General features: G+C 41.9%; 1 protein-coding gene across 7 annotated transcripts in view; it reads right to left on the reverse strand.

The window, feature by feature from the left end:
• The window catches only part of diaph2 (diaphanous-related formin 2), a 372410-nt gene that overhangs the window by 210172 nt on the left and 135295 nt on the right, over window positions 1–26943 (reverse strand). For 5 of the 7 annotated variants that reach the window (XM_076739474.1, XM_076739472.1, XM_076739475.1 and 2 more), the window contains 3 exons: window positions 24609–24671; window positions 20961–21338; window positions 13704–13818 (listed from right to left, as the gene is read on the reverse strand). In XM_076739474.1, coding sequence (XP_076595589.1) covers window positions 13704–13818; window positions 20961–21338; window positions 24609–24671 — 556 coding nt within the window. The remainder of the gene's footprint in view (window positions 1–13703; window positions 13819–20960; window positions 21339–24608; window positions 24672–26943) is intronic. The other 2 variants (XM_076739476.1, XM_076739478.1) reach the window with 1 other exon arrangement.

Below are 26943 nucleotides of genomic sequence, written 5' to 3' on the forward strand. Positions count from 1 at the left end.
AAATAAACGTAATTGTGCAATTGATAATCCAAATAGAAAACCATGCGTATCAATACACCCTAGCCGTTAGTGCTGGTGCTTAATCAGTTATGGCCATTCGCTTACTCACGATTGCCTCTGTCACTTAGTACATTGTGCAGCTGATGTTTAATATATGTGCATATTGTATATCAGGGGTCATCAACTACATTTGTCCAAGGGCCAGAATTTTTCTATCCAGACACTGTGTGCTATTTTTATTGGCCAATACTGGTGTGAACAGACTCCTAAAAAACATGAAAAATCCATAATGATAACTAGATACTTAACTAGAAAATGTTCTCAGACCTCCACAAAGGAGGCAGTGGTTGCTCAATACAAGACAAACAGAAATTCGGTTCAGGATCTCAGGAAGCAAACAAAAATACTCAGTTGAGACTTAATAAAACAGTTGGCCATCCAAAAATGAACCAAAGTGATGCTTCTTCAGTCTAATAGAAAGCTTAGAGATTCCCAAACAACTGCAGAGATACCTCCAGCAGTCCGGCCAACGCGCCGCTGTTGGCTCCAGGGAATGGCCGGCCTGGGAGCTGTGTGGCTTGATGGTGGGTTTTCGGAGCGGAGAGGATGGAGTTGGAGAATAATTTGATTCTGTAGAACGGGTGAATTATGAATTACAGACTTTTTGGCTCGTTGTCAGGGGTTGGCAAGCTAATCAATGATCACTCTCAGGACAGACTGGGCCTCTTCCACTGGTGAGTTAATGTTTATGTGTGCATTTTCTGACTTCATTAATATTCTGCAGGCTGGGTGGGAAGCTTTGGCGCACCAGATGTGGCCCACAGGCCGCCAGTTCATGTACCTTATCTGTATAATATATCTGTAAACTGTCAGTTTTCAATTCATACCTTTCAAGCTGCTAGAGCATCTAAAACAGCAATTCCATTAGTGAAAACAATGTGCCGGGAGTTTCTTTTGACAATGAAATGTCACTGGAGTCTGTTGTAGCTCTCATGCTGGTATCAGCGCCCACCTGTGTCAAAGTATGTATCAGAACACCCCGGGGGTGACTGCATCGGATTCTACAAGGTACCACAACGTTCAGAGCACAATGGTGCACTGGCTGCTCTGCTGCGGGGCCCTTGGTACTTCTCTAATAATCTACCCAGCATGTGTTTATCTTTGTTGGACCAGGTTGTGTGGAGGAGGCGGTCGGGAAAGGAAGGCAGACAGAATCCTGCCAGCCTGCATGTGAGGAGCCCACAAATCCAGAGGGACTGCTGGCTTTGTGTGAGCATGTTTGTGTGTGTGTGTGTGTGTGTGTGTGTGTGTGTGTGTGCGTCTGAGAGACAGAAGTGGCAGCAATACAGTTATGCCAACATGAGTTATGGTCTGACTTACACAGACACACACACAAAACATTTAATTGCCAAAAAAAAAAAGTATCTCCCGGGCTCCATTGTGTCTAATGTGTTCAACGTTAATCTTACCCTTTGGGGACATTTGCTGTTGTGTTAATTACACACCACCAGGAGCCCTCATTAACACACATACAAATACGTGCACACGACAGCACACACACAAACAAACTATGTACACAACTTAGGTGAAGCAAGTCGAAGCGTAGATTAAGTGAGGCAGTCAGTATGGGAAAAGCAAAGCTAATGAAGCATTTACAAAGATTGGGGTCATCCGAGACTTGCCTAAGGTCAAACCGTCTCCCACACCTTTAATGAACAAACCCAGCCTCAGATGTGGAGAGGGATTCATGGGCTTGAGTGGCCAGCGTGCCCTGCTTAGTCATCCACTACACCGCTTGCTCATCACATCCTGGCACAGGCCTTTGCTTCCACCACTGTGCTAGCTTTGGCTAATGCCAGCAGAGTAAGGCAAACTACAACCGTGACAACACAACCAATTAACCCCAGAGTATTTTCACTGGTCCTCTTGTCCGCCTGTTATCAGTGCTCATTACGGTCTGCTGCTTACTGCATCCATTAAAACTATGCAAAGCTAAGGACGCGTTAACAAAAACTAAACAACAAATGCTCCTATTTGTTTTCTCACTCATTTCGACTTTGGAGAGCCAAGAAGGAGGGTACTGTAAGGCAGCTTGTTTTTTTCCCTGGTAGCACCCTCCTGGAGGGTGGACCACTAATGTCAGGGGCAGAGTAATGGGTTACAAGGTGACCCTTGTGTACCTGTCTTTCACTAGCTTTCACCTCTCTGCGGGACCTCTAATTGCATCGCAGGGGGGTTTTCACACAACCGATTATAGATAGTCAATTATAGATGCAGCAGTAGCAGATTTGTAAATGATGCATTGCATTTCCTTGGGAGAAACTGCCCCAGATCGACTGGGACAGGGAACTGTTGAGAGACGGAAACACCTCCAAAATGAAAAACCTGGCCTATATACACCAATCACTCATGGGAAATGAGGGTGAATGCATGTAGAGCTGCATGGTCAGTTTTGTTCTGTTGCGTGCTATTGTGATGTTTTCTTTAGAACATCTGAGTGGCTTGTAAGAGGGCTCAACACTTGCAGGGTCTCAGTGATGCATCTCTAACAGTCTGTTTAATTTGGTTAAACACAAAAAAAGAAAATAACAAGAATACAAATAAAGGTTATAAGACATAATCCAGGCGTGTGGATTGACATCCGCAAGGTAGAAAACATTCACATTGCTATTCTTCCAGCTAAAGTCTCCATTTCAGTATGGCTGAACTGTAATAAAAAGTGTAATATGTTCTTCACATCCACATCAGACATAAAATATCCAATGTGTTTCGCTGCTTAGAGTGATTAAAATTAAAATCAAGGCGTATCAATCCTCTAAGGTTAATTTGTCTTACACAGTACGTCTGTAGTGTCTTTCCATCCCGGGGATGCCTGTGGCCTCAGAAAGGTTAATAAGCTTCTTTACCTCAGCCAGAGATGGATTGGAAGAGAGTTGGAAAGGTGAAAAGAAAGGCCATGAGAGCAGAAACACCTTAATGCAAATCCACACAGTCAAAGTAATCTGCCTAGTCTTTAAAACCATCAGCTTCCCCACTTAACAGTCTCCAACTGAAGCTGGACCTGTACTTTCCATACAGCGAAACATTTATACACGCACTTGACACCCGTCAGCACTCATCTAGCCATGAGCAACTGGGGTCAAAAGTCTGGACAGAGTGTGGAGATGATACCTGCTGGAATACACTGCTCAGTGCTCTGCCTGCACACTGTGGATTTTAATGTAAACCAAGTCAATGTTTCGAGGAAATGTGCTTGATGTAGTGTAGTATTACAGCAGGCTCTGGTGTGCTCACGTATACAGTAAAAGCAAATGCAAAATTCCCATGAACCTGCCTCTGTCCTGAAGTGTTACTGATGTAGTTTCCATTTACTTGCTTGTGTGGGTGGAGCGAAAGTGCAATAACAGTGCAACACCACTGAAAGACCTAAAGCCTAACATGGCTAAGTCTGAACGTAGCTTCACAGCAGGCCCTGGAAGCCTCAGAGATAGTGAATTTTCTGTTTCTTTCTATGGTAAAAGATCGGACCGAAGACAAACAACAAGCCAGAAACAACATTAACATAATGTTTCACACTTTACAGCAGACTTGTTCAGTCCGCTGTACATTTATCACGGCACAGCTTTAGATTTTTTTCTGCAGTGTGCACTGTGTGTTTAATAAAACATGGTCAAAAGGAGAGAACAAAGGAGGGAATAAAGCATGAAACAAGCTGCAAATGCTCCAATTCACAAAGTCTTCCCCCTCAAGGCTTCTGCACTGCAACAATTAAAAACACGTGATTTATCACAATACATATATATGTATTATTTCACCTGAACAGAAAAGTACCTGTGTGCTTTGTTCTCTCAATTTAACACATCAGATTTTAAATGATCATTTCACTGTTCATCTTCTCCAGAGGAGGCTTCAAGAAGACAGACAAAAGGAAGTATCACATATGGAAAATAAAAACAAAGTCCAAAAATAACCATGCACGCCTGTCATATTAACATATTCATTAGCAGAAGCTTTGAAATATTATTTTTTGCCATCCTTCCTCATTTAAGAAAGACAGAAGTCTGGACAGTGGAAATATAAGTGAAGGAAAACTTGAAATTCCTTTACTTTTTTTAAAAAAGAGGCAGATGTAAAATGTACTGTAGCAAGAGAATAAGAGAAAAAAAGGGGGGAAAAGATTCTGACTTTAAGTTCAAGGGAGATGACAAGGAGGTGAGGGAGGTGAAGAATACAGGCAGGGATACGGTGGGAGGATGGGGGAGCAAGCACAAGAAAGGGGGAAATAAATAAAAGGTAAAAAGCAAAGGCTAACTGTGCTGATATGTGCATCCTGAAGGGAAACGGAGAAAAGTGCAATGGACAGTTTATGTGCCTGCCGTGGAGACGTGGTGCTCAGTCTCCTCCAGGGCCAGAGGAAAGCTTTAAAAAGCTCTCGTTCACGATGGAAATCCAGAAGTGACATGTTTTAACTCCACATTAATTTTGTTGTACATTGCTGGACTGCACATCCTTTTTTTCCTCACTGTGTGTGTGTGTGTGTGTGTGTGTGTGTGTGTGTGTGTATGTGTGTGTATTATCTATTATTGGTCACAACCTATCCACCTTTCCACTATTTATCCCTCACAAGAGAACGGCTTCATTTCGCCTGTTTGCAGACAGAAATGTCATATTATTATTATTGAAAGGACAACTAATTCAGCACAAGAAGACACTGAAAGCTATTCATGTGTTTTATTTGGGTTTGACTAATATATATATATATATTTTTTTCCAAGCCTTTATGCTAAAACAAATCAAAAATCAATATCTAAAGAAGCCGCCTCAAACATCATTAACTTCTGAAATCTCGTGGTCTCAGCTTTAACAATTTCCCTTCAGCATCTGCTTTTTTGTTGCTTTGCTTTTTCTGTATTTTTTTTTTTTACCCCCTTTTTCAGTCGACTGTGGATCACAATCTGTAATCAGGCTTCTCTGTCTACCTCACTCTCCCGTTCCCTCATCTCAACCTTTTCTGTCTGTGTAGTAATTTACTTCGCCGTGGCGTTAGAAGTCATGATTGTTTATATTCAAGGAGGCACCATCTTGAACACGCACGATTCTGATTGTTTACCCATCCTGCATGTGACATCACGGTTGCTCTCTTCCCCCCAGTGCTTCTCTGTCTCCTCTCTGTCCCTTTCCAGCCAGATTGGCTGTGGAGTGTCACCCCCCGGCCCACTAGTAGTCACAAACCAATTCCAGCAAAGAGGCTCAAAGACAAATTAAACTTAATGCCATGTAACAAACTCAGCGGGCTACTGCGCACCGGCAGGCTTTGTGTTAGCCGGTGGAGAAACGGGACTTGTGTGCACTTTTTGATCTGTATGGAAATCACGAGTCAACATGGAGCCGGATCTAAAGTGCATTTTGAAGAGGTCGGAGTCAGACAACAAGTGCGAAATTGAGATACGAGTAAAACATGTGCAATTACAACTGATGAATTCTGTTAACTGCGTGGCCGACAGAGTTTGTGTTCGATCTCATTTAAGAGGAGATTATGAAATACAGCGGGTGGTTGAGTTGTAACAGCTTGAAAAACAAACTGTGTCTACAGGCCTGTCAGAGAAAAAAAATACCAACCATCGCTTAAGTAGAACAAAAGCTATCCGCCCCTGAAATTAATACCTAGCAAGAAGAATGAAAACAAAGCCGTAGAAGTTGCTCAGAGAATGTTGAGTGTCACTGATTTACTCTGAATGGATTTGTGCAAAGGCTGCCAAAATATAAAGAAATCAGAGCAAAAGAAAATACATTTTCATTCTCTTGGGATAATTATCGACAAATCTGTGTATCTGAAGCATTTCTTGTCAAGACTTATGTCTGAAAATGACTCAAAATGAATAAAAAGCAACGACTTTCACAGAACCTCTCCATGCAGCACTCAAAAACGGCCAAACCAGCGCAGCAGCACTTCCACACAGTGAACAGCGAACCATCGCACATCAAGTATTCCCAATAAAATCCACCGCTCTCGTACTCATACTTCTGAGCTGGATTAGATATGCACTCCATATTCTGCTGTCTGGGATCATGGGGGCGAGTTAATGAAGCTCCACTGGGGCTTTTCCATGTGAAAAGCTCCAGTGACAGTGCTGACATTGTCCTCTTTTTAAACGCAAGTCCCAGTGTTAATAAGCATCCTATCACTCAATTAGGCAGGCGCACAGATACTGAATGCTTACTGCGGGAGGACACGCACACAAATACACACACCTTGCAAAACACGTACAAACTGAACGCATCCTGCCTTAAAACTGGATCTCTCTTTTGAATATATTAGACTGATGTTGCACTGTTACAGGTTAATACTGTCTGGGGTGGTGGGGTGGTGGGGGGGTGGGGGTGGGGGGGTGGGGGTGGGGGGGGGGGTTGTTATATATGCATGATATAACAAATAGAGAAATACTGGTAAATGCCATGTAATGGAAATGGACTCAGGAATATGGTCAAGATACTCCAAGTCTTGATGTGAAAGCACAAACATATTATGTATGAGCCCAAAATACATGGAAGCTTAACATTCGACCATCAAGAGGAATTAGGTTTTTAGCTGATGAATTCGGGATGAAGCTCAGAAACTCGTGGGTACTCAGTGTCCTTTTGTTTGAACACAGTCACTTCACAGACTTTTCTGCCTTAGCCTCCATGTTCCAGACCTATTGGTATTCAGTATGTGTGCATACTTGGAACAAGGTATATGGGTTGTTTAAGTATTGTTGACAGAACAGTTCTAGACAGAACAAACTTACTTTGCCATGAAGATGCAGAAAATGCCTGTGCAACAGCAGCAAAGTAAAATTAACGACATAGAATTAAATGCATACGCTGATTAATTACAAGCGCAAATGAGACAAAAATCTTCACTTTGAGGTGCCGCTAGAGAACTAGATTAAAAAGACTGACACATCCCGAACATGTGCTAGCTGAGTCTATCCAATAGAGCGAGCATGGAAAAAAAATAAAATATTTAGATGCATGGGGGATATTTATTTTTGAGGAGACAGATTTACAGGTACATTACAGTGTACCTGAAGGCACATAAAAGTTAGCAGGGTGTAGAGTTGGGAGGCTGTAAGCGCAGGTATCAAAGAAAGCTAATATTCAGAGGGCTAAAGTTAAAGTGCACTGTGATACTCAGAATGGCTCTCATCTGAGAAGAGAAGATTAAAATCAGTGGGACATCACAGCAAGGCAATATGAAGGAGGAACGAGAGGAAATTTCTCTCGCTCGCTCGCTCTCCCTCTCGCAGACACAGATGCATACGCACATAATATAGTCTCCTACAATAAACCAATTACTTGTCATTAATATTTAAGGGCCTAATTTCCATTCATATGTGATATATTAAAAATGTGCAGGGATGAGCAAGGAAAATGGCTGACCCTGTGATATTCACAGTGTGCTGGCTGCCCCAAACAGAGAGAAATGAACATCAGGGTGTTTTGTGTTTTATTGAGACAAATGTCTCCTGCCTGTGCCAGCAATTAATGGCCTTCCGTCGAAAATGAGGGAAAAATTGTACCATTTGAGGGTTTTCTTGCCCAAAATTGGATAATATCCTCTTTAGTTAGCTTCAAGTAATGATGAGCATTTAATCCACAATTCACAATTTACTAGCGTGAGGAAAGGTCTGAGGTCATCCAAACGATTCAGGGAAGAGAAGCATCGCTCCACTCACATACACTGATGACAGTTTACAAAATGTGTATGTGGTGAAATGCCAATTGTGATCTTGTCTGTGGGAGACTGCAGCTGTTAAACAATGAGCCTGGGAGAGTGAGTGGGTGGATTTTTTTTTTTTTTTTTTTTACGAGGCCGGCTCCGATGCCAGATGGACACCGCCATGTCCAAAGAGATGATTTCAGGAAGCAAGCGGAGAAGGGCGAGATAAGAGAAGAGAAAGGGAGCAATGTCAGGAGGAGAAGAAAAGCCCTGCGCAGAGACGCACAGGAAGCTGCCTTGGTGGATGCGCCCTCCTCTCAGTTAACAGAATCAGTAATAAACAGCCTCGCTCTCCAGGGAACCGTGGTAAACCATCAAGCCTGACTCCCCAACACTCTCACATGGAACATATCAAAAGCTTATCATTGTACACATGCTATTAATACGAGGCAGACTATTCCACAGTGGGCTGCAGTGTCTTGAGTTGAGCTTAAACTCGTTAGACAAAAGCCTTTATTACATTGTGACTATCAGAGAAGGCAGAGCTCCAACAGCAGTCTTGGGATATTATTTTTTATTTTTTTCCCAAGAACAACAAGCATTTCAAAGGTTTCTATCAACAAGGCGCATTGTTAGTGAATGAATACAGCTTAACAGGATTAAAATAATTTGAGTGGCAGTTATTGTTCCCACTGTGTTCTTTGGGCCAAACCTCGCTTCCATAGATTTTTATTGAACGTGCACCGTGGGGCCCCGAGTGCACGGCGCGCTGGTCAGCAACAGTTTTCTTGTCCGACTAAGAGGTTGCTGAGTGTCGTGTGAGGTGGCCGGCCATGCGTGAGTGTGTTTGATCTGGTGGTCGGGTCAGCCCTGATGTTAACAGAGTTATTAGGGGACTTATTAGGGAGAGTCAGAGAGCCAGCTAAACCCCCCACTGATTCCATCATTACTGCTGTTGTGGCAGGGTCATTACCGCCCTGCTGCTGGGGCTTTGTAGCAGGGATTGAGAATCCGCTGGTGTGCACACCACACTGGCTCAGTGGGGAGAGTGTGTGTGTGTGTGTGTGTGGGGTGGTGTTGTAGGGAGAGAGGTAAAGGAAAATGGGTGTCAGAGTGAGGAGAACTCCTGAGGGTTTTGATCAAATCCCATGTGATGAGGGGGAGGACGACTGCAGCCATCACTTGAAGCAAGGTTTTAACAAAGTTACCTTTGAAGGGCTGACCTTTGGAGGGTTTATCGTGTTGTCGTGACAGAATGAAAGAAAAAGTTAAAGACAAAACAAAACATGTTCAAGATTAAATACGATTTAAATGCACTAATTAATTAAACATCGGTACAAAAAAAAAAAAATCTGACAGACATTTTTACTTTGCTTCATGGATTATATATCAAAGACATGACAGGAAATACCACACATGATGCGCACAAACCTGCTTAAAATTCTTCAGGCGAAGAGCTGCTTTGATATTCACCGTTACACCATTACTTAATGCCTCTCTGTCTCCTTCTCTCCCTCGACAAATATTTAGATTTATTTCCAAAGGTGCTCTCTTGGATTGGTAACGCTTCTACCCGTCCCCCTCGGCCTTGTTCACCACAAGCACTTGGCTAAGCATGTTCATTAGCTGCCTCAGCATCATTAACACAGAGGGATGCTGGGAAAGACAGTCTCAACGACCCTGCTCAGAGGGGTGGACTACAGCCTCTGATTCCTCCTTCAGGATGTACATCCATCTTCATTAAGCCTCTCTCTTTCTGCAGAAGTGAGACTGACTTTCAAGCATAAAATGTATTAATTCACTGGGCCACCCAACAACCCACTTGGTGAAAAAATAAAAATAAATTCAGGATATATTCATGATTAAAACAGCGTGAGCTCTGAATATATGCATTCACTTACTTCATCTGAAATTAACAAATATTTCCACTATACACTGAAATATACAGTACATTTGGGGATTTCAGTTGTTGTGGAGTAACTTTTCATCTTTTGTTGCATTGTTTCTGCTGAGAAGCCCAGACATCACCATTACAAAGTGGCATATGCCCTTTGTCCATCAGCAATTGGTGTGTGCAATGGAGGAAACATTTTGGGAGAAAGGGGGTGTGAAGTTTGCCAACATCAATCTTGTTTCAAATTGAACTGCAAAGTTCCAGCTGAATGAATTGCCTTTCAAATGCAGCAGGCCATGGCTACACACATTCAATCCCGAAGTGAATCTGATTTGATCCCAAAGAGCCGTACAAAGGCACAACCCACTGATTGATAAAGCGAACTGAGGGGAGATGAGGGTAAAGAACAAAAAAAAAAGAGAACCAAGTCAATGGAGAAGAGGCTAAAGTAAGAGGAGAGAGCCGATACAGCCGAGCGAGGCCAGAGAAGAGGCGAACGGACCAGAGAAAGAAAGCAGAGGGAGGAAACTGTTTTAATGGGAAATAAAATAACTATGACGTCTGTTGTTCTACAGGGCCCGCCTGACGGCTCGTACACAAGTTGAAAAGATGTGAAAACCCGGGGTGGTTAGCGAGAGATGAGAAGAAGAGAGATGTGTGTCGCTGATAACAGATTGCTGAGCTCTGCGCGTGGGTAGGAACAATTTTCTCATCACAAAGCACGCAATGGTGCCAAAGGTGAAATACCTGCCTTGACATCAGTGACTGAGCTGTAGCTTTAAGTGTAACACATTTTCATCTCGCAGGAGAAGGCGCTACTTTTTCCCCACACTCCAACAGGAAGCAGCAGCATGCCACTGAAAAATCTCAAAATTACAAAGTGGATTAAGGCTCACTGTATAAAAACAATGGAGCCATGTTACAGCTCAAAAACAAGACTTATCACAGAGTTTAAATGAAGCTTCATTGTCATTTTTAGCGCATTAGTGTTTCTAAGTCATTAGCTTACACTGGAAGGATAATTCACTGTGCCTTTATTGCTACATCAGCAAAACACTCTTCATGTGGAAACTGTTTAATCTGAATCAAAAATCTAATTTCCACTTGATAAAGGCCGTATGCGACCAGAAACAGCTGTGCTTTCTGTCAGGTGTGAAGCCGCAATGCAACGGATTTTGAGTGAAAGATCTGTGCGGATTTACTGCCTTAATTTAAGGCTTTAGAGGTTATATTTTCATATATGTGTGTAAATTGCTTTTTTGCGGAGCTACTTGTGATGAATATTGTGGATCTGGTTCTAAACGTTTCCAGTGTATCTGATTTGGGATTGATAGTTTTTAAAAGCTGGTTTTCCTGCGCCGTCCTGAATTGAGATGCAACTTGATGTTGCCTGTATGGCTCAATCAGCGACACGTCTTCGGCCTTCAGAGTACCTAATAACTGACATGTGTTGAATTTTCAATCAGGCCGCAGAAACATCTTATAATAAATGTCAAAGGAAAAAAGTAAAAAGCCACTTTTAGAAGATTGAAGCCGAGCTTGAAATCCCTCTTGATTATCATTTCCTTTTCTTGCAGAAACTCATTAAACAGTGAGACTCATAAAAGCAGCAGGGGAGATGACAGTCCTGCATTCTCAGTTGTTTTAGAGGCCTCTGAGCGCAATAAGCATCTGAAAATTGGGGGCTGTTAAAGTGATTCTTTTTTTTGCTTTTACTGCCTAAGTGTTGTTCTTCAACAATACAAGTAACAAGCAAGAATCCCAAGGAACGTGGAGTTAACAGAAGCCTTTTTGCACCATTTTCTGAGGGCAGCTCTGCAGGGAAGGCATTTACACCTGCTTGCCTCATCTTTCACGATACACTAGTCCCCTGAAGTGTGCTCTACTTATAAATATCCACGTCTAAGATGTGGCAAAGATGGAGGTACCACAAAGAAGCAAAGGAAATACCAACAAGTGTGTATGTGTGTGTGTGTGCGCTACTAAAAAAAAAAAAAAAAAAAGGTGGCAATATCCCAGACAAATGAAGTCAGTTTTCACCAGTGACTTGTTTGTCAAATCAGCACAAAGGATTTATGGTCCGTGGTTACTCTGAGAGGTTACAATGAGAGTGCAAGACCACAGGAATTCATCTTGCAAGCCTCTCCACCTGAACCTCCACCGCGGCTTTAAACTACACCAGTACCGGTTAACCAATTTAGCTTGAGATGGAGGGAGACTCGCTACCCAAATAGGTCAGATTCAGAGCGGAAATAAGGCGGCGATCTGACAAAACGTTTAATGTTCGAGCGCACCCGCTGCTCCACATCCTCAGATGTGTTTGAAAGACTATACTGCATGAATCATGAAAAGGCGGAAAGAGAAAAACAAATGAACAACTATCTCATTTTGGGAAGATCCCATCTAGAAGCTTTTTTTTTTTTTTTTTTTTTTGCAATACCATCTACATCAAAGCCCTTCTCATTGACTTTCAACTTCACTGACATGGGTGGGGTGGGGGTAGATATCAAACATTAAACAGCATTTTTCATTCATGAGCAAATCATGTTCTGTTTCAACAATAGAGGGAAAAGAGCTGATTCAGTGAAGTCGCTGCAGGGGTAATTGATAGGGATCCAGCAAAGGTAACTCCCAGGGGAAATGCTGGATCATGAATTCCTACCCTGCCAGCGGGAACATGGACTATCTATAGAGCTTTTTTTTTCAAGCCCAGTGGGTGAGGAAGTGAATTTAATAAAGAATTTAAAAGGACATTTAAAGCTGAATTAAAACCCTGTGTCTGCGCAACTCCAAATGTTAAGTCGTATTTCACTTTAAGAATCCATCTGAAGATGTACTTTATGGCAGCGGTGCTCTGCAAACACGTTGCTGATTTACTAACACCAAATGCTAATTGCATCCCCCTCAATAACAATTTACGAATCAAATAAAAGAACACAATGAAAATTCAAATAATTAAATAGGTGTTGCGAAGGTGTCTGTCGGGGACTTCAGAAATGTCACAGAGCATGTGTCAAAAAATATAGAGTCTGGCAGATACGCTCTGGGGAGAGACGGAAAGGCTGATCCCTACCACTTCATTAAGCCTTGCAACAACTGTTCTTTCCTGCCCACATTCGCCCTCCATCTGTATTATGCCGGCAAATCACCTTGAGGCAGCTGAGGCAAAATTGCTATTTATTTCACAGAACAAAAAGAGATGAGCCTAGTTTGTCGACCTGGAGGCTGTGAGAAAGATGTAGCAAGAGGCTGCTGGTGGGCTGACTGGTGTCCAAACAGAGGGTGGGTATAGTGTATGGGAAAAGTTGGAGGACTCTGTATAGTTATGTCCGCACACCCTGACAGAGCTCAGATTTGACTGTTCTGCGCTTGACAGGACTTCTCCCCTCCCACTGCTGCTGGAATAAGAGGGGTGTCGTGCACACATACGTATACACACACTGTCAAAGAAGTGGAAAAATACTCAAATTGTCATGGGAAGAATACATCAAGTGCCTTCACACTCCCTCTTCTGTAAAAAAAACCCGCTCTGTACTGCTTGTGTTATTCATCAGCAAGTTAGGTAGCCTGGTTGTGTATCTGAGAAACAAACTGGCCAGGACAAGAAAACTCCCAGAGCTTCCTTCACAAAAGCCTCCCGCCTTCCCTGATGGAGGATTGGTCTACTGGACTGGAAAAGGCAAGAAGCAAACCAAGCATAACCGCTCCCGGTTCACAGATATAGTGTATGCACAAGTTCAAGTCTGTGCACACCCACGTGCACACACAAAAACGCTGATCTGAAACTGCTCACTGCGCACAAACAACAAACACAATGAGCAGCCACACATTGCATTTCCAGCTTTCTCAAAGACACAAGTACACAAACACTGCAGAGAGCCTTGGTATCCCTAATTGGCACTGAGATTTGACTTGAGAGCATACATAGATGGTGTTCAAATGCAGTGGGAAAAAGTGCTTGGTTTAAAGATAATTAACATTTCAGTGAGAAATTCTTAAAGTGTCACAAGATGAAAGTGGCTTGGCATCTACTGCCGGAGAGGCTAAATGAAGCATGTGTGTGTAGATTAATTAAGGAAGGGGTGAAGAGAGATGACGCCTCCTTACCTTTGCTCTGCGAGGAGAAGCAGAGGGAGAGCTGAGCAAATAGGTCAGGATTCTCAAACTTCTCTTCTTTGACTTTGATCCAGAAGCAATTCTCTGCCATTTCCTGAGGCACTATCTGTAATGACACAAGGATTCCATTATCACCACAATCAGAGACCGCCATTCCACCAACCTGCCACTCAAAAAGTTCTTCTCACTGGAGATGGGGTTTGTGTGTGTCTGTCTGTGTGTGGACACACACGTGCCTTTGTGTGTGTGTGCGCATCCTCAGTATTTGAGCAGCAAACAACAAACAATAAAGACCAAAAAAATCATGTGATGACAAATCACAATATGACCATGATGATGTGTGTATGGACCCTGACTAAACCAGACACACCAAAGCTCTTGGTGACCTCCTGAGATGAATGAATATGGGAATTTCAGCTCGCTCAGCACACCTGTTTATGCACCCCTCCTCCGAGGACCTGCCTGAAACAGCAAAGCCTCTAAGATGCAACGAAGCACCTACACACAGTGGGGTGACAGCAGGCCACGGGGAGGCTTCCTCACCCCTACATAACAGACGAGAGACAGGAGGAGTGTACAGACAGGGTCGTCCCGCGTATCTAACTCAAAGGCGGGTCAGCTCTGTGTTGTCGGCTGCCGCCTTTGTTGAAAATTTTGACAAAAAAAACAAGATTTTTTTCTAAAAATGACAAGACTTATGTTATATATTTACTTGGGCTGTGTAGTGTGACAGTTTTATGGTATATTATATTCTAAAAATTAACGGTTATCCCATCATGTACCTTTGCTCAGCTATGGTATTAAGTTCTTCAATATTGGTGCAATTTAAAATAAATAAAATAAAAAGTATTGAGTTATTGTAATAAATTAAGTGTTTGATCAACCCAAAAAAACCTTGTGTTTTTACTCTCTTAGGGATCATTACCACAGGGGTTTCATTAGGGACCATCAAGAAATTATTATTTGAATAACACAAAACCAATGTTATTTTCAACACGGTTGTGACTGACTTGTGCCCATATTACTGAAAATTGTGATTAAAAAATTATGCAAAATTGTCCTCATGTAGCACAGCTATTTGATTGTTAATGTGCACTTATTTTACATTCATATATGAACTGAAAATAACTGCAATATTATAGTTTCCATGTCACAAATCAATACCGAATTGTATTACTACAGTGGACAAACAGGACATACCTCTTTTCATAGGATTTTAATGTTTCTTCAATTGTATTTCAATATGTTTGAGGTGATCAAAATTCAGCATTTTTGCTGACACACCAGATGGTTTGTTACACAGAACCATCTGGGAAGTCGTCCGTGGGAACTGTTAGGAAAAGGGCAGGCACGTTCAAAAAACACTTGGCAGGTGATTGGATGAACCATCTGTCTATCACTGTCCATCACCGGCTAACTTCAGCCAATCACATCAATGAGCCGTATGATGTTGTAGCAGGACTCTTCACAGTCCAATTGAGAGAAGAGTGAAAATATGTTTTCCATTGAGAAAAGCCTTCGGCGGCATTCTTTGCTCTTCTTTCAATGAAGAAATACTCTGCAGTTCTGATATGACTGATGCTACAGCAGCTTCTACACTAACCTCTTTAGGAGCCGACATTGTTGCTTTCAAACAAAGAGCTGCCTCTCTCACTGTCGTCACATCTAAACCACACCCTACCGAAAGCTCTCTTCCTTCATCATTCTTGTCCTCACTTCTCATCATCAGGCTCTGTTCCCCTTTGTGCTTTTCTTAATTCTGAAGTTCATTCATTCATTCATCTTCTATACCCGCACATCCCGTTGCCGCCCTAATTCTGAAGTTGATATGCAAAAATTAAAATCTGATAGAAAGAAATCTGACAAAGCTGAGACATTAGACATAAACAAACCCACCTAATATGTTATACATATTGCTAATAATGTGTGTGGCACTAAACTACATCTGCTGTACACTGGTGTAAGTGCTATGGTGAGAGCTCTTAGTGTGACACTGTTGAAGCTTTTTTTATCGAGGGGCTGGACTGGAGTTGGGCTATTACACTGCTGCCGTTAACCTCCTCAAAACCTCAGTAATTACATACAGAAAGAGGTTTAAGTGCAACACTTATGCAACACAGTATAGACCGCGAGTTCCAGCTGGTGATAAGGTGATACCAGGTGATAAGTGTAACAGTGAGTCCTACAGTGGCAACAAAAGGTGCTTTCATGGGAAGCTTATGAAACGTTCAACATCAGCCGGTGGTGGTGCTGAGTGTAGATAACAAAGTGCCTCTGTGCTCTTTTATTTGCTCTCATACGATCCACTCAAAGTCCTACACTGCAGTCTGTGATAGCCTAATTCAGAGAAAGTGGTGAAACAGCAAATTGTGATGTAGCTTAAAAATCCAATAACACAATGCTTTGTATCCCACTATCAGAACTCCTACAGTACTACACCTACTACAACAACACTACTACTACTATTACAGCATCTATCAACAATAATAATAAGTGCTTTAAAAGTTTTTTGGAAAGTCGTGTCAAGCAAGACGGTGAAATCTTAAATCTCTGTTAGCTGCAGCTCGTTCTGCTCATATATCTGTGCAGCAGCTCCACCCCAGCTGCATCCACTGCCCATACATTTATGCATTCAGATGTGAAGTCATCACCTACAAGTATACCAGTTATTATCTCTGATATTCGATCACAGGAAACGAGGGGTGCCACATGTACCAATTTACATCTAATTTCAACTAAACCCATTACGTTGCCCCTACATCCCACCCGTGTTTCTCTGGCTTTGAAAACCGCCCTCCACTGCATGTGTTCTCCGACCAATAAGACATTCACGACAAACGGACACAGTCATCCACTGGATGCCCTTTACACTGATGAAACATGGTCGGATGCAGCTGGTTCTTTTACCCTTCCTGAAGCTTCATCACCACTTTACACTATTTTTTCATACAGTGAGGCAGAATAAACGTAGTGTTAAAGCTATATTTTCAGATCGGCTTAACTTGCTCTAATTATGATAAGGTAATTAGAAGTGGTGACTCCAATATCCACAATGACAGTTCTGCTTCCTTGAGTACGGTCCATTTCATCAACCTTCTTTGCTCTTTTGTCCCGACTCATCATATTACTGAGCCCAGCCATCAATGGGCCATTCCCTTGATCTCCCTGAATACTGATGTCAGAGGAAGTACTACTCAACATCATTGCTGTCTTTATTGTGAAGTAACATTAACCACAAAAGAGGTCAACTCAAGTAGATTTGTTAGAAAACAATGACAGCCATTCCACTAAAACGCTAACTCTGAGGATCTTGTTGCCGCTTTTAACTACAATCTGCTGAAAAGTACGGACATTGCTGCATCACCGAGAACCAAAATACTTTCTGGCCAAATTCAAGCTCCATGGAGAAACGGTGGCATTAAAACTGGACTGCCGTAAAGCTGAGAGGAGACGGTGAAGAACTTAACTCCAGACTGACAGAGACAGCTCCAATACAAATAATCTGTGCTCCTGAATTGCAACAGAAATATGAAACTAGCCAGAAACTCCTCTGTCAAATCTTTCTGATAGCCACACGAACAATCCAAACTTCTTTGTCTCAGTCATTAACCAACTGACTAATCCTCCTCCAGCTACTTATACAAAGTTACTTCCCAAAAATAACTAATGGTTTTGCCACTTTGATGCTAGTCCACCTCTGCATGGAGTCACATTTAAACATTTCTCCATAGCGAGCTTCAGTGAGCTTACTGATGTTACGAGCCAAATTAGATCATCCACCTCTCCCCTTGATCCACTCCCTGCAACCTTTTTTAAATTTGTTTTCAGTCATTTAGCAGATGTTTACTCACCATAGTGAGCAGCTCTCTCCGGAGTGGCATTTTTCCCCATTTATTACAGACATCTGTTAGAAGGCCCCTTTTAAAAAAGAACACTTCAGACCCTCCAGTGCTAAGTAGCTACCAAACAATCTCCAACCTTACAATCAACGATATTATAAGCGAGAAAGTTGTATGACTACTAACACATACAAAAATGCCAGTTCAGTTTTTCCTCCTTGGCACCACATCACCTCATCTTCACATGCGTCTACTTAGCTGCATCACATAATCATCATAGGTACGCGGATGACACACAACTCTACATTTCACCATCTCCTGATAACATCAGCACTTTAGATTCCCTGCTCAGCTGCCTGAAGGACATCAGTTTCTGGATGTCACAAAATATCTTGCATTTGAATGGAAAAAAGGCTACGATTCTAGTGCTGGGTGCAAAGGCTCTTTAAAAATGCAGCTACAGCACCACTGGGTATAAACTGTCCTTGAAGTGAGTGGCCGGTATTCAAAGCTAGCGGCATCAAGTCCTCCAGTAAACACAAGGCATAGCTTTTCTTGGATATTTTGCGAAGTATCACAATTTTTTCTATAAACCTGCAGCAAAAGCACAAACAGAAATCAGAACCTAACAGACATAGGCACAGTGTCACGGCACAACTGGCAACCACCAACTCACAGCTATGCTAGGTATCAGGTAAGCAATTTTTAAAGGTGTGTTTCTGCAAAACAAAAGTACAGCATGTTGCTTCCAACATCCAAAAAGCGATAAACTAAATAGTTATGTACAACTAGTGTCCCAGGCACCAATGTAATGAGGTAAATAGCAACAGGAGAAGCAGTTACACTCTGTTCTCCACCACCAAGAGGTACGTTCACTGAAGAGGTAAAATGAAATCATCATAATTTGATATGGGGCAATAACATAAAGTGAGCATTGCTTCATCAGGGTGGAAAGGGGAGAAGAAGAAAACACTCAAAGGAAAAGTGTGAGTTCATTCATTCACTCAGTCTGTAATGGAGACATGAATGGAAATTCTTTGGTATGTGTTGAGAAAAGTGAATGCTAACATGTTATTTTATGTTGTACGTACAAAAAGAAAGAAACTGCCGCGGCAGAGACGGTCCTGACATGTTTTCTCTCCGTTGATTTTCATCGATCCCGTCAGCCTGACTTTGTGCCATAAATGGTGACTCTTAGGGGCTTCCTGCTGAGCCTGACCAGAATAAAAATGTCATTTCTGTGTTTGAATGAAGGAATTTGTTACAATTTGAGCTAATGAGCTAATGCTGAGCTTAAATATGAGCCCGTCTCATGATGCTCTGCGTGACAGTTATTTCCTTCACCCCACTGCATCCATGCTGCCTTTTGTTCTGGCGTTCCCACATGTTTACAAATATCCTTAATTAGTGTGGTAAGATTATATTAATTTATTTTTTTTCAGGAGGGATGCATACGAAATAGAACAATTTGGTGTGTGTGTGTGTGTGTGTGTGTGTGTGTGTGTGTGTGTGTGTGTCTGTGTTGTTTATTTTGGCATTTGGACAGTCCCATACTCTATCTTTGCTAATAATTTTCTGTGGGAATCAGTGACGCACAAATATGGAAGAACATGCAGGGAAAAAATAACTCAAGCTGATTTGAAAGGCATTTAGCACTTAAACAAAGCTGGCATTTCCCAGTATGTGCCTGAGCTGATCTATTCCTGTATGAGTGCCTTGTACTACTGCTTCTGGTGAAGAATGCACTGCCACCACATCCCTTGCTTGACTGGAGCACTTGTAAAGTAACTGAAAATGTTAGAAAAAAAGTCTACTTCCCATGTAAAAGCTGTCACTACTGATTGAGAACATGTCACGTGAAGTAGGTTATGTATACATGCACTATATATATATATAATAGATAGTATGATTTTAAGTATGTAAGTGGTCATCAACTGTGTACAGATGAATGCAACAGCTGTCCTTCACTTGATTGATGAAACTCCATTGTCTAGTAATAACTGAATAGCATTTTTGTTCACAAATATATATATTCATACTCTCGTCAGACATGTACGGGGTTCCTGATAGACGGGATGCGTGAAAAATAACAAGTATCTTTTCTTTCCTCTTCCTTCATAACACAAGCAAATCATACTTGCTCCTGCTAGGCTCATACTTCCATCTGCTGCACATAGAAAAGACAGAGGACTCTTAATCGACACAGGAGACACAGATTGTTTTTCCTCAGGTGGTGATGAATTTCATTTGCATCACCAAACTACAATTCCTGTGGAGGCAAGGTTAATGCTCCTGCACATTAACCTCTTTCTGTACACCTCCCAGACAATGGGCATTTGCATGTCACCGCATGCACACAAATCATATCTGCAAAACCATGTAGATACTGCACAAGAAGACTTCTAGTAATATTTAAAATATCAAGGCACAAACAGGCCTGCCTGGCATTAAGACATAAAAAATGTTGTTTTCTTACTGTTTCTCTCACAGGTTTGATATTTCTCACTGCTGTATGACACTATTAATAACTTTCCTTACTGCTCAGGAAACTCCCACACAGAGTGAAGCATTTGCATACATGCCATTTTAGAGTCCTTGACAGAAATTCAACCTGTAGCATGCTGCTTACGATACCACAGTCAACGTTGACTTGCATTTTCACATTTCTTCTCATTTGTGTCGTTTGCTGGCCTGTTGTTGAATAAATAATGTACCGCGGCGACCAAAATATTCCCAAGACAAAAACATGAAGCGATAACGACAATGGCCCTCAACACGTTGAGTCAAAATTTCTTTTTCATACATAACTTGATTGTACTAAAACCATTAAATATATTGTGCAACTCTAACTTGATGTCAAAAGAAGTAGTCTGATGTTCGGGTTGCTGTTCAGCAATTGAAGACTGAAGCGAAAGGTCATACAAGCAAAGAACCATTAAATTAATGCTAAGAACTCCTGAGGCGATGGATAAATTAGCTGTGATTAAAAAAAAATGAGCCCACACGCAAGAAAATGTCCTATTGAAAATATATTCAAATGATGGAATATTACACAACCCAGCCTTCATTCAGTTATGCTAAAGAGTGTGAAAATCCAAGGACATTTGAGCAATGAAAATTGTTTACTGTTGCATCTTTTGAAATGAGTGCTGAGTGTGGAATCGTGTGGCCTGTGGCTGAAAGGTTCTTTGGCGAGATTAAGAGTGCGTCTGAATAGAGCTCCTTTTGATTTGGATCTTCAACTTTGCATCTTCTCATTGCTCAGGGTTACTTCAAAAAAATCCTCTATATCCAGAGCTAAATGTTTGCATGATTGTAAAGAGACTGTGAAATATTTCATGCGAGCAGTGCAACAGCATGTCACCAATCACATGAGAGTTACAGCGAATGACAGCTCAGGTTAGCATACCTTGGTCCAGTTGACCCTCTTCATCACAGTTTCTGGCTTGTAGACCTTCTTGGGCGTCAGTCCATAAGGCAGCTTGACGACAGGTAACGCAGGAGGTGGCGGAGGCCCACCAAAGCCCCCGGGGAAAGGCGGAGGAGGTGGAGGCCCAAAACCAGGGGGCGGTGGCGGAGGTGGAGGTCCTCCACCTGGGGGCGGAGGTGGTGGAGGGGGTGGCGGAATGCCGGCGTGGCCAGGGAGAGGAGGAGGAGGGGGAGGAGGGGGAGGACACCCACCGGGTGGAGGTGGCGGAGGTGGTGGTGGAGGAGGAGGTGGAGCTGTTGCACCCCCTGGTAGGGGCGGAGGAGGTGGTGCTCCAGGGGCGGTGGGACCCGCTGCGATCTGCAAATGCAGGGTAGAAAAGTTAAAGATGGCCGACACGTCGACCGAGCCTCAGTCTGATGTCACTGATAGGCAGAAGGTGGATGTCTGGGTTTGTGTCAGTGAAGAAGCTTTTCTGTGCTGTGAAAAACAATGTTTTACTGCCAGTATCTTAGCGACTTGCCATGATCTTTGACTGTGGAGACAGTGGGGTGTGTGTGTGTGTGTGTGTGTGTGTGTGTGTGTGTGTGAGAGAGAGAATAACAGTAAACCAGCTCACTGCAGTTTTACATCAAGGCTTACCAGGTTCTGTGTGAGTGTTGCTTGTAAGTTCAGACCACATGAGGAGGTCACGCCGCCTCCTGATCTCCTGACTTTACTATCCAAAAAGTTCATGCCCACAAGTTTAAAAACAATTTTTTGTGGATGTTTGCCAAGTCGACTTTGCTATGAGTCCTTTAAGTAAAGGCACCGCTCACAATCTTCACTATTCACACATGCAGCGACATTCAGGAACATTTCCGTCTTTCCAGATTAGGAAAAAATGCTTGTACTTAATGAGTTTAGCTTGTTAAATGAAACAAACGGGTGTTTTTTAACTTAAACTCAGTGGCTACAAAACTGTAATTATTTGACACTGATTCATGTTTCTCTAGATTTACTGCTATTTATTGTATTGTTTGACATGAAAATACATGGGTGTTCAGTTACAAGTTGGGATATACTGTATATATGTAAACTGGGCTAACACTGGGCTACACACTTGGGCTAAGTGTAACACCATATATACCGTATATTTACAAGAGATGTCAGTTTTACTGAGGGGGGCAATCATGAGCATTTTAAACCAACTGAAATAAATTTGTTTACATGAAACAGAAAAATCTTGAAAAAGCAATGACTCCCTAAAGCAATTCTGCAGTGTGAGGATATGTTCCAGTAATGGGACTTGACTGAATACTACAGTATATATGAGACCATGAGTAGTGCAGCTCATGTTCACTTCATGTCAGATTTATCAGAACATTTTCAATTCAAACCTGGATTTGTGTATTTTTTATCATTTTCACTTCGTTACATTACCTCGTAGTTGGTGTCACAAAATGCACATTCTTTCTTCAGACTGGTTGCATCAGCTGTACTAAAATCATCCATTCATAATTATCAATCAAATAGCATAATACACCTGCCCATTGGAGGTACAAGTCATAATTAGACCAGTGATCTTAAACAAAACCAGTTCATCTGACTTTAGAACAAGATGACTGGAATTCCTCTTGAAAAAAATCCAAAATGCTGCTTTCTATGAAGCACTGGCCATAAGGTTGGCCTATTGTGTTCAGAAATATTAATCCCTGTGGCTATGTATGTAAATACGCCACAAAATGTTGGAGGAAAAGCTGTGATCGACGACTGCTTTAATTTACAAAAGATAAGAATGTTGCTTTCCCATCAAGTCTTCGTCATGAGTTCTCACAATGGCAGGCTATTACACAGTAGACAGGGATGTAATTAGACCTGAGACTGATAAGACAAAGTCTTTCAGTCCGTTGGCATGTCTGCACTATCACACATACCACATACACAGGTAGTCGGTGATAGGCAGTGATAATGCCAATAGAAAAATGTTAAAGAGAAAAACAGTTATGCAAATACAACAATTATAGACACCCAAGCTTAGACAGGGTTTGATCTCTGAAGCTGATTAGACGGCGGCTCTTACCAAAAAGCATTTCCACTTGCACTTCTCATTTCCAAAAGCAATTCCCCACTACGTGCTTTTCCCCCAGTCACTTGATTGTGTGCGCAAATGTGACTGGCTTCATATTTAAAGACATTACGTTGTGTTTTATTACATAATGGCATTGGCGAATTGTTTATTAGGGCCAAAATTAAAAAGGTGTTCTGCGAGGAGCTTCTTGCACAGATCGCCCAGAGCCCTTCAGTGAAAATCCACATGCAATGATTACATGTCTGTCAATCTCGAGCCCTCCGTGGCCCGTTTTCTCTTTTAAGATTAATGCGAGAGAATGGAAGCAAATTAGTTGCTAAATTAGAACGCAGTTGTTTCCATACGGAAGGGCCCTCCGAGTCTTTATCTCTCTCTCTCTCTCTCTCTCTCTCTCTCTCTCTCTCTGATCTACCCAATAATAATAAGCCCAGTGTTTCACAGAACCCTTGGGATCCAATACCATTGCCACTGGCTTCTTCGTGTTCCTCAGACACCAAAACAAATGTCTAAAATAAAGACATCCATAAGCTGCAAATTGTGCATTTTGCCTTAAATGATAATGGTTATTTCATACTGCGTTCATATGGGACGACATCAGACTTAATGCTCTGCATTGTAATTAAGCAGCCCGTGCATGTTTTGTAGAAGTGTCTGAGTATGCACAGTATATGTTTATGTAAGTATGTGAGACAAAATACACAAACATATCCGTCCATACAGACATTTAGAAAGAGCAACATTTTAAGGCAAAGGTTCCTTTCCCAATTACTTTCCTATATGCTGATTTGTATATATCATCCAGCATATTTTAATATTGTGTTTTTTGCCAGCCTGTGAAGGTCTCCTTGATGCTTTTTGGCTGATGTTACTATTGCAGAGCCCATCTGGAGCTCTGTCTAAAGTAAAAGACAAGGCTAATATGAAATCTAACCCATCCAATTTGGATTCACAGTCTTCTGGACTCAGTGGGGAGGTCAGCATGGCAGGTAATTAACTCTGAACGCTATGTGATTAAATCTATGCCCCAATCTCATCTCTGATAGAGGAATTCAATCACAAAGTGTTTACTTATGAAAATTGCATTAAACACGCAGGAAATGTGTCTAGTTAAAACCACTGCAGAGTTCAGCATAGCTTCCAGCTGTTATATTATTTATCTGAATGGAATAAAGGTCTTAAATATAGTATTTTTACGAAAGCACGTCATCTGTTTTGATTGATTAGTAATTTTAAGAGGCAAAACATTCTGTAAAATATGGTCTTAAATCAGAGGAAATTTCAGCTACATACACACAGCGTTCCAGTTTGAGATTGCAGTTCATATCAAACACAAGCTGAAATTACAGGTACTTCGAACAATACCCTTAAAATTAATACGGAGTGGGGCAGACATGCAGAGGGAACAACGGAGAGGGCGGAAGATCATTCCCACAATCAGTTTCTTAATTGTCTCCAACAAACGATTTGAAGCATCCAGTTCATTTTATACACAACTTGGACTTGCAGGTAACTAAATGTGACATTATGTCAAGGGTCATGCATGCAAGGAGGACACCCACCTTGGCTTCAGATTCCCTGATGAGTCTCTGAGCCTCTTTGAGCTTGTCTTTTTCAATAGTTAACTGTGCAGATACAACACACACACACAGACACACACACACGCACACACGCACACACACCATGGGAATACACCACAGACACAGAGGGCAACAGAGAGGCACAAATGGGGGTGGGTTAGATAGACAGAGAAGAGGAAGCACACTAGAACACTAGAACAGGAAGAGTACTCACAGCAAACAGAAAAAAGCTGGAAAAAGAGTCGTGCAGGAGAGAGAGAGGATGTCCCGTACACAGTTAATGACAATGGTAGTACAGTGTTATATTCCCATTTTGTCTGAATGAGCTATTTGATGTGCAAAAGGCAGAGTGTACTGTACTTTTACACCTAAAACAAGATGTAATCTATCTTCAAAAGAACATCAGTGCAGAGCCCTGACTGCCGCATGAAAGGAACAAGGCGCAGCATCACTGACAGTTGGTACACCTTCAAAACCCTTCTTCCATTTCCCTTTTTTTTTTATTCATTTTTGGCATCGCAAAATACATTTCAACTTAACACTCTTAGATGTGTGATGGGCATTGATTTCACTCTGCAGTCTTTGTTTTAGAAATGTACCCATTTTGCTTTGATATTTCACTCTGTGCGACCTTGCCAAAAGAAAAATGAAGGGAGCGTATTCCACAGCAACTGAAACGTAATATTTTCATGGAGTCATTCCTACAGAACACATCTTACTATGGACTGTAGAGAACTAAATATTTAATGTGTAAAATGGAAAAGAAGATGGAAACTTTTAATGGGGTGACTTAAAAAGAACTTTCATTTTGCAAGAATTTTAGAAAATGGTAGTAAAGTGCAATATTTAAAGCAAAGGGAAGTTTCATTTCATCTTTCATCCTCGGAGATTAAAAGGTAGAGGCTCCGAGAAATCTCAGTTTTGAGGAACAAGCCAGAGAGATTTTTAGAATAGTGCGCTTGGCTTTAAGAGTACTCTAGCTCTTTTGACCACCATTTTCTGGAGAATCGTGAATGTAAGGACACATGCAGAAGACATCTGAATGACAGTGAACTGAACAGTCTGTTTGGCTGAACATTAGGGACTTAAAGCAGTAGTGGCTGAAGGGACGGCTGTGGCGTTCAAGGAAGAAAAGAGTTCTACTTTGGACATGCGTGATTCTGTCACTGCACTTCCTGATGTTGTAGCCCGACTGTCTACTACGATTGGTTTGCCATAAGTCAAAAAAGTTTTAGCAGGTAGTTATCTAAGCAGCCGTTATAAGAGCTAAATGTTGCCTGGTGATATTTGATTTCCACTACTACGACAAACCGTTGCAATGTTTCGCCGGCGCCGTAGCCGTCCCTCTGATGTCACCGCTTAAAGACCCCATGTCATTATCAGTTGAGTCAAATTTTGTAATCAGCCAGGGCAGAAGGCAGCCTGGCAGTAAAAGACAGAGAAAGTGGTCCACTACACCTCCAGCTCCTCTTGGGGCCAAGCTGGGTCAGCTACAAGACCGCCAGGTTGTTAAAATCTATTAATGGGATGGCGCAGAGTGCTCCAATGTACCACTGCAGTGCTACATTATTCATCACATCCAGAGCCAATTCAATGAATAGGTTCCTTTTTTTATCTCGAATGGTTGCAAGCAAAGGTTTGGGGAAGGGTGGATGATTTCCACTTGTTGTGATTTCTGTGTCCTTTGTTGATGTTTACAGGCAGAACCTCCACTCAACTCAATTGGGGGATAATCAAACAGACACATCAAACAGGCTGCTTGTTACAATGCCAAAGTTCCCAGAGAAAGACTCTCATTAAATGTGTTGGTTCACAAACTAGGTGAAGAGAAGCGACTCAGGCATGCATGTGTTTTGATATCTGACAGGAATTCTGTCTAGGAGATGAAAGGTTAGGGTTAGCTCCCACTTCATTCATATTCAGCAAAACGGCAGTGATAGCACTGCAGCTTTGATGGACGAACCGAATGTGTGTCCTCACAACGACTTAAAGGTTCTGCGCTCTCACAGTTAATGGCTTTCTACAGCACTGTGTCAAACGTGGATTAGGTTGCAAAACACACTCTTTCAGCTTAGCCTTCTTCAAGTAGCAGAATCACAAGCGTCTGACAGGATGACTCTGTTGTTTTGCTCATTGCTTGAGGTACCAATTGAATGGTCTTTGTGAACACCTGCCTAAAATAAAAAATAAAAACAGGAGATAACTCTGAATTGTTATTACAGAACTTGCATACTTCAAGAAAAAAAAAAAAATGAAAAAACAACTTCAGCCCTGACAGCCCCAAAATCAACTCTAATTAAAATTAAATTAATATGTG

This window comes from Chaetodon auriga, chromosome 9 (assembly GCF_051107435.1).
Source record: "Chaetodon auriga isolate fChaAug3 chromosome 9, fChaAug3.hap1, whole genome shotgun sequence".
Classification (NCBI taxonomy): Eukaryota; Metazoa; Chordata; class Actinopteri; order Chaetodontiformes; family Chaetodontidae; genus Chaetodon; species Chaetodon auriga.